The following is a 9,241-nucleotide window of genomic DNA, read 5'->3' on the forward strand; positions in this document are numbered from 1 at the left end:
GATTAATTTAGTGCTGGGCAACGATTAATCGCGATTAATCGCATCCAAAATAAAAGTTTTTGTTTTCATAATATATGTGTGTGTACTGTGTAAATGTATTATGTACAGTATATACAGTATAAATACACACACATGCATGTATACATTTCAGAAAAATATGTTAATATATATATATATATATATATATATAATACAAATTATATTAATATGCTTATATGCTAGAGCGTTAAAATAAAAAGTTACTTACCATTTACCTGTCATATATGAAAAGCTTGATTTAAACTGTCATTTGTTTTATTAATGCGTGCACGTGAAAAATAAACATGCTGCATAACTATTCAGCGAACGCATCCCGCGCGCTTGTAGGTTGGCATAAAACAGAGGCATAATTTTTTTGATAACAAAATTGTACAGGTATGTCAGTACATTATTTATTTGTGAGTGCCTTTTAAAAAATATTATATTGCAAGTATTGTATTATTGCCGGTCGGTGAACACTACTTCAAACCACAGGTTTTTAGCAAAATATCAGTCAGAGCAATACCCAGAAAACATATTTAACAATGCTTAATTAATTTAAATATATATAAATAGTTCGCGTCTACTATAACAGTTTGGTCGAAAATAAGCCCTGATTTATGAATATATTAGAAAATATTTATATATTAGAAAATAAATCCAAATGAATACATTTATTTTAACAAACGCATGTAAACGCTCATTTTAATAATAATAAAAAAAACAGCACTGCGCGCAGCAAAACCTTTGATTCCACAAACAGAACCATATTAATTTCCCCTCTGATAATCTTAGGGTTTCCTCAACATTAAAGTGAGACGTTATGTTCGATCTGACAGCAGTCACACCCTTCTGGCCTCCTCTCTTATACACTCCTCTTTTTTCTTTTTCTTTTTTTTTTGTGACTGATTCGTCTTATCCTTCCACATACAAAGGCATTTTGTTTTTCCTTTTGCCCTCCTGCCGACCCGCATTCCACCAGCACAGAGCAACACAGAGCAGGCGTGCAGAAATTGAAGAAGTCTCTGCCGAGCCTTCTGAACTTACACCCCTATTGTCAGCCACTTTGCAACCAAAGATTTAGGATCTTGTGAGCCCCGTAGTTATTTGATTTATTTAAGTGAAGCCATATGGACGCTGCTATTTATAAGTCATTAAATCACAAATAACCTTCTAAATGACGGTCATTGAACCATTATCACACTGTTAATCACTGATAACGTACAGTTTTACGGTTTGTTGTTAGAATAGGGCTTAATTTAGAATGCTTCGTGCTATTGACCTGTTAACGATATTATGCCGGTGCAAGCTGATTTAACTGATTTATCACAGATTATAGCCAAGTGGATCCAAATACCTTTAGAATTACTTGCGCGTCTGTTTGTGCGCCCGCCCGCAAACCTCTGTGCTTGTTTTCGTTAAACTTGGAGGTGGACAGGTCGCTTATTTAAACTGTAATATCAAAGGGTTAACGTTGACATTTTAGTCCGCCCAACAGATCGCAGAACCAGCTGATAGTATGAAAGGAGATGTTGAAAATATAAAAGATGGGCGTTTCGGTAGCTGGTGGACCACAGATCGTGAGAATAAAGAGCTGTTTGAATAGGGGAAACGGATGGTAAAAGCTATAATTGTATTTGCCTCGGCAAAATATCATAAAGGACTTTTCTCGGCCCTTTGTATGTTATTAGATTAATTCCTCGCGATGCCTTCTTTTTCCTTTCTAGGCGCGTGGAGGGAGGACGGTGGACCAGTTGGTCTTTGGTTTCAGTAATCAAATTAACCATTTGCTACATCTTTTAGTCACAACTCGCGTGTAGAAAGAAAAAATTAACATAATAGGGGCCGGGTTGTATCAAGAAAGACTGAACTTTTTAATCGCCATTTATCTTTCTCACAAAAAAAGACGAAGTTGACTGAAGGAGAAAAAAGAGAATTGAAACGGCACAGAAATGGTGAAAAATCAAACTCGAAACGCTTGATGCTTTCATTCGAGTGACCTCATAAATTGTATCCCTCTGTTGCATATTGCACCTAGAGCGTATTTTTGTTTGTATAACCACAGGTGCAACGGTTTTTCTTGTTTCCATTTACTTATTTGTTTGTTTGTTTATTTATTCAGCACACAGGACGTATCATTGTAAATTAATCTTTATAGTGATGTTTTGAACGTGTATAGGTTTGCTATTTGTTTTTGCTTATGCTTTACATACGATCAATAACAAAGGATGTGGCCTTGAATTTTTTTCACGGTAAGAAAAGACGTGAGAAATCGTCTTTGGCTGATCGTTCGTGTATTTGAAATAAATATATACAAAAGCCTGTTATACAACTTGTAATCAAAAACGTTGGATAGCCACAGCTACGAACTAATTCTTAATGTTTTTAATTTATACAATATAGTTAGAATAATGACAATTTCAACATTTAAGAAGTCTACACTACGCATGTTTAAATATATTGTGCTCTCTCCATGACATGGGTGCAACGCAAGAACCTTGTTACCACTACAAAATTATGTTCTGCGGATTTTGGAAGAAAAGAGGTCTGATGATTAAGCTTTTTTCTGCGAATTTGCTACCCTTATTATCCAAAAAATAATAATAACGATAACTACAACAACAGCAATAATAATAATAATAATAATAATAATAATAATAACAATAACATACACAAATAAATGAACAACTTGTTCAGTTTAACTTTAACTATAACAACAACAACAACAACAATAATAATAATAATAATAATAATAATAAAATACACAAATAAATGAACAACTTGATCAGTTTAACTTTAATTATTTGTGCATGTGGTAAAGTTTTACCAAAAGCCGTGTTTGTTAAAGTGTACAGTCAAATACCCTAGTTTAACATCCAAACTTTTCAGCTGTCCATTGCTCGAATAATGATTATGATTATTATAATTATTATTAAGCTATTACCAACGCGCCATTTGCACTTCACAATCATTTTCGGCTACATTCTTCAGAATGACATAGCGTGCATAGGCTATGTATCCTGCTAATAAGCATGTAACATTTATGGTAACCACAATGGTCTCTTCAGCTCCTGAAAACCAGCGAGTGCCAAAGCAGTGCCGTGCAAAAGAAAAGAGAAACGGAGAGAAGTACAAGTAAAGGAGCAGGGGAAATACTATCGAAAATTTAGCCCAAGGTATACCACCGGTTTAAAGGCTTAAAAGCTTGGGGAAAATTGGATCAGGGAGAATCGTCACCCAACTTTCATTATTTCCAAGTGGTGTGATTGAATTAAAGGGCAAGATGGCGGTTTGAGCGAGAGGGCTAAACGTGGTGGAGGGGGCTGGCGCGTAATGGTGGGGTATTAAATTCTAATTAGAGATGCAGGGGATCAATGATAGGGAGGTTGGACAGCCCGATCCCCCAGTGCCAGCCCAATAGACTGATGAGTTATTGTCATGTAAAAAAGCGCTAGCAATAAGACCCAAACGCCGTGCTATTGTCCAAGCGGAAAGAGCCAAGTTTATTATGAGGACTATATGCTCTAGAGACCTGGGGCTAGGCGGCTCCTTGGGAGGCTTTTCATAAAACAAGGCTCAGCTCCTATAAAGGAGGGCAGTTTTTGAGCAGGCGCCGAGCAGTGCACATCTACCCACGGCACGAGCCTCCTTCAAACCAGTAAAAATTCAGCCGTCACAAGCTCCCCAACTTCGTCCGCGTTTTGGCTTGCTTTTTTCATGTGCTCCTCGCCAATTTAATCCAATTTGAATTTGACGTTTGTGTGTATTTTTCCTTGGGAGTGCAGCTTTCCTTCTCCACTGAGCCTTTTCAATGTATAAAATGGAGTATTCTTACCTCAATTCCTCTGCCTACGAGTCCTGTATGGCCGGGATGGACACTTCGAGCCTGGCGTCAGCTTATGCGGACTTCAGCTCCTGCAGCCAAGCCAGTGGATTTCAGTACAATCCCATCAGGACGACGTTTGGAGCCACCTCCGGGTGCCCGTCGCTTACACCGGGCTCCTGTAGTCTGGGCACCCTGCGGGACCACCAGAGCAGTCCGTACGCCGCAGGTAAGCCCAGAGTCACCTTTAGTTCGCCAGCTGAGAGGTACAAGAATCATGGCCCCGGTATATAGGACGCCTTGATTGCTTTCGAAAATGGAAATGTGTTTAGTATTTACCAAACGAAATTTGCTTACACAAATGAAAGAATTTATCACGTTAGAAGCGATTGCAGGCAAGAGGTAATTCAGTTACGGGGTTACACTATCCCAGTCACACCCTAACCGCCAACAAAATTATCTTAAGCTGCCAAAATGATAGGCATAATTTATTTACTTTGCGATGAGACATAAACCTTCGAAAATAATGAAATAACCAGGGACTTAAGCTCATTATTGACACTAAATTGAAGTTGCAGTAGCAACAATAGAAGAGATAGAAGCATTTATGACAAGTTTCCAATCCAGTCTCCAATAACATTTAATTAACTGCATTTCACAGAAAACAGGATTACTCCAGATTTTCATAACCTTATCTTTTATCACGATTTTATCTTATCTTAAACAATTTATGATGCAAGTAACCACTGAACACGCCTAGTTTAGAAACATTAGTTGAATTGTTTCGTTTTCATTATGTGAATCAACAAGTTGCATGTTTTACTTCAAAATATTTAAGGTGACATTTAGGTACATTTTCTTACAATTATACTTTCACAAATGGCTAACATCTGACTTATGTATTTGAACAGTACCCTACAAGCTGTTTACCGACCACGGAGGTTTGAATGAGAAGCGGAAGCAGAGACGCATTCGGACAACTTTTACCAGCGCGCAGCTCAAAGAGCTGGAGCGCGTGTTCGCTGAGACTCACTACCCAGACATTTACACACGAGAGGAGCTCGCGCTAAAGATCGATCTCACCGAGGCTAGAGTGCAGGTGAGATATCCTCCACTTACTTCAGAAATGTCTTAAATTTACAACAGAAAATATGACAAAAAGTAAAGACGTGCTATATAATATTACATGACAAGAGCAATTACGTTTTAGTGGTTTATTTTTATGTTTATTTTTATGCTTAATTTATTTAATTATTTGTTTTGTGGTTTAAGAGCTATGTAGCATTTCATAGCTCCCATGCTATACATTTCAAAATCTTAATACAGTTATGTGCAATAGTAATAATAATAATAATAATAATAATAATAACTTTTCTTTATTAATATAATGAACATTCATACTACATAATGACAGTTTGTATTACTCTGTACTAATGTAAATACAATGAAACACGAACAATGCAATGTAAAATATGTTTTAAAATATGTGATGCGCATTTTCTACAGGTGTGGTTCCAGAACAGGCGCGCCAAATTTCGCAAACAAGAGCGTGCAGCCGCCGCCGCAGCTGCTGCAGCAAAGAACGGGTCTGGGAAAAAATCTGACTTGCGAGAGGAGGACAGCAAAGAGGCAAAGGCTACCGATCCTGATAGCACTGGTGGGCCCGGACCTAACCCAAACCCTACCTCCAACTGTGGTGGACCAAGTCCCACCGGCGGACAGGTCAGCGTCACAGGGAACGGCCCGGTTGAACAGGTGAAGACGTCAGTGGCTGGTATGGGAGGCACTGCGCCTAGTCAAGGTTGGGCCTCTGCCCCGGGCACTATCACCTCCATTCCGGACTCTCTGGGCGGACCCTTCGCTAGTGTTCTGTCCTCATTACAAAGACAGAACGTAGCCAAAGCCACTTTAGTAAAGACCAGCATGTTCTGAGTTAGTGCTTGATGCAGAAAAAGAAACGACGACCGCGAGATTCAACAAACAAACAAGTAAGCGTTTACTCTAGTCACTGACAACTGATAACTGGAAAAAGGAGAATGTCAAAAGAAGGAGAGAGAGCCCTGTATCTCTACCCACTGGCGTAGAAAAAAGAGACCACCTCTGGTCCTCATTCGACTACTTTCGACGCCATTGGTTTACACCAGAAGCTGGATAATAATACCATACACATTATGTTAACATTGTGACCTTATCCGGACTGTTCTGTTTTGGCTGTGGTCGTCACATAATTTCTGACGAATTCAAGTAAACTAACCAATAGACTGCGATGCGCGCTCCTGCTGCAAAGAAAACCCACCAAGGACTCATGAAAATACAATGTCATTATTAAGTGTCATTATACATGTCATTATATCTTGGCGCCATAATTATTTGTTTACATTGACTCTAAACGTACCAATAGCGCAAGTTACGTGTCTGTATTACAGAATACTGCCAAATGTGGCACTCTGTTATATATTTTTACCTATAAATTTACCAAGCCTTAGAGCCGGGGGCTCTGCAAACATGCATCTACATATTTACTATTAATCTAAGGCAAATTGTTCTTAAAATGGCACAAGTACATACTTCATTGTTGACAGGAATACGTAAACGTTTTGTGTGTCTTTCTACAGCTGTGTTTTTGTGGCTCAAATTGTATAGTGTTAAAACGTATTGACGTCCTAGATAAACATAGACCACATTCCCCTTGTAGTTCACCGAGTCTTTATAATGTTTTACAAGTTACAACTGGCGCATTCTTTGGAGGAAAAAGGGAATGGATGCAAAACATTGTATTTATTTTCTATATTATTTGCATGTTGTCTTCTCCGTCCGATTTTATAATGATTTCACCTATTTTGTGAGCATAATGTAACACGTTTTTGTTCAGGATTTGAGAATTATTTATATGTAGGTAATGGATGCTTATATTTAAGAAGGAAATATTTCTACATGTGCACATAGTTTTTCAGGTGTACCATTGACATGGCTGTTGATGATAAAAACGATTATGATGCTAAAATAGTATTGTCCCGTTTCCTTTTTAAAGTATTCACTTAATTAACTGAAACATTGCTAAAACACAATATTCATTCAAAATCTCCATTCAAAAGTTCTCTAGTTGTATTACTAGCTTCGGACGACCGAGAGGGCGTATATCCTGTTCAGCACCTTGGACAGCCGCACAAGGCGCCTGACTGCTCATATACAGATTCCGGGAAATTATGTTTTCACGACACTGAAATATATAGACACTGTTGTTATTGTTGTTATAAACACAGATATACAGACTAAATTTCATTAGCAGTTTACTCCAAAATTCATAGCTTTTCATAGCCAACACACACACACACACACAGGTTTGTTTTTATGGTTTATGGGGACTCTCCATAGGCGTAATGGTTTTTATACTGTACAGACCGTACATTCTATTGCCTTACACCTACCCCTAAACCTACCCCTTACAGGAGACTTTGCGCATTTTTAGATTTTCAAAAAAAACTAATTCTGAATTATTTATAAGTCTTTTGAATTACGGGGACACTGAAAACGTCCTCATAAATCAACTTCTCGTTGTAATACCTATGTCATACCCATGTTATTATACAAATTTGTGTCCTCATAAACCACATAAACATGCACACACACACACAAACATACAAACACACATTGGTTTTGCATAGTTTGCTTTCTACAATAGACTATATAATATACTGCATTATATACAATGGACAGAAATGTATACTGCTAATTTTCCAGATAAAGTGCAAATCACGTTCTTAAGGTCATTCTTATAACATCGAACACAATAAAGCAATACAATGACGCAAACGTCTGTTTCAAATCAGCAAATAGATAGCTTGTTATTAAGCAGTATTTAAATGCAATACAATAAATCATTACAGTAAGGCAGGGTTTCTGAAATAGCGATGCCCAACTTCATAAATGAAAGTGATGAGAAATAAATATATTTAACCGGATTTCACGCGACGTTGTTGGGGACTCTGCACTTATTATTCTAATAAGTTGCACACAGAACAACACAAAGACATTACAATGACGGACATCAGCGCTGTGGCAAACTAACTATGAGCAATCCATATTTACATATAGACACAGACACATATTTCTAAATCGTCTGGTTTTATCTAAGCATTTGTTACTGCATAATAGAATGTGCGCTTTGCTTTCTATTGCATGCTACAGACCGCAGATCAGTTTCGTGCCACAGGAGAAAGAAGTTGAGCAGTACAAAGAAGCGAGCATGGAAGCGCTCATTTTGCACGTACTTATTTAAATTAAGGGGGAAATTATATTGTTAAAAAAAATCAGGGCCGCGTCTCCCGATAATTATGTATCTAGCTCTGAAAGTGTCTCTCTACATGTGAGGTTATAGGAACATTCGTTTCTACATGCGAGTGAGTAGGCGCTTTAAGTGCAAAGAGTCGCCGTCTGTTCAGGAAGAGCTGAAAACCTTATCATGGCCTATCATTTTTGCGTAATGTTAAAATACTCTTTATTTGAACAGCCAGGAAACGTTTTTTTCTCCTCAAATATTCATCGAATTGTCCACATAATTAAATACACATTTTGTGTGCAAACCAGCAATCAATTATAATCCACGTTGCCAGTGTTTTATTTTCACCCATTCATTTGTAGTTAGAAATCTAGAGGAGGGCACAATGGCTGTCCTCAAGACATTCACTAATCAAGCGGTGGTCTACCCTTTACTCTCCCAAAGTGATAACGGTGACAACTATGCTGCGGTGAAGAGAGAGTAGCCTATATATATGGCCGTTTTTCATACATGGCAAGTCATTCAATATCTCTGCTCTTCTCATTACAGTTGTATATATAGGGCACAGCGCAGTTGTCATTTCTTTCTTTGTACTAACTACAGGTACGAACGATTTCATCCATTGATTAATTTTAATGTATTGTATTATACCTAACAAATTAAACATAATTGACACACAGGTTTGTTTTTATGGTTTATGGGGACTCTCCATAGGCGTAATGGTTTTTATACTGTACAGACCGTACATTCTATTGCCTTACACCTACCCCTAAACCTACCCCTTACAGGAGACTTTGTGCATTTTTAGATTTTCAAAAAAACTAATTCTGAATTATTTATAAGTCTTTTGAATTACGGGGACACTGAAAACGTCCTCATAAATCAACTTCTCGTTGTAATACCTATGTCATACCCATGTTATTATACAAATTTGTGTCCTCATAAACCACATAAACATGCACACACACACACAAACATACACACACACATTGATTTTGCATAGTTTGCTTTCTACAATAGACTATATAATATACTGCATTATATACAATGGACAGAAATGTATACTGCTAATTTTCCAGATAAAGTGCAAATCACGTTCTTAAGGTGATTCTTATAACATC

The 9,241-nt window shown here is 37.6% G+C and overlaps 1 protein-coding gene across 1 annotated transcript; it reads left to right on the forward strand.

Moving 5' to 3' along the window:
- The first annotated feature begins 3,650 nt into the window (after nt 1-3,650).
- On the forward strand, nt 3,651-6,651 carry LOC107572819 (paired mesoderm homeobox protein 2B-like). The gene is made up of 3 exons (XM_016259253.1): nt 3,651-4,070; nt 4,753-4,940; nt 5,348-6,651. The coding sequence occupies exons 1-3, from the start codon at nt 3,830-3,832 to the stop codon at nt 5,771-5,773; spliced, it is 855 nt and encodes a 284-aa protein (XP_016114739.1). The 5' UTR covers nt 3,651-3,829; the 3' UTR covers nt 5,774-6,651.
- Nucleotides 6,652-9,241: the final 2,590 nt, after the last annotated feature.

Source organism: Sinocyclocheilus grahami, unplaced genomic scaffold (genome assembly GCF_001515645.1).
Source record: "Sinocyclocheilus grahami isolate Dianchi unplaced genomic scaffold, SAMN03320097.WGS_v1.1 scaffold1816.1, whole genome shotgun sequence".
NCBI lineage: Eukaryota > Metazoa > Chordata > Actinopteri > Cypriniformes > Cyprinidae > Sinocyclocheilus > Sinocyclocheilus grahami.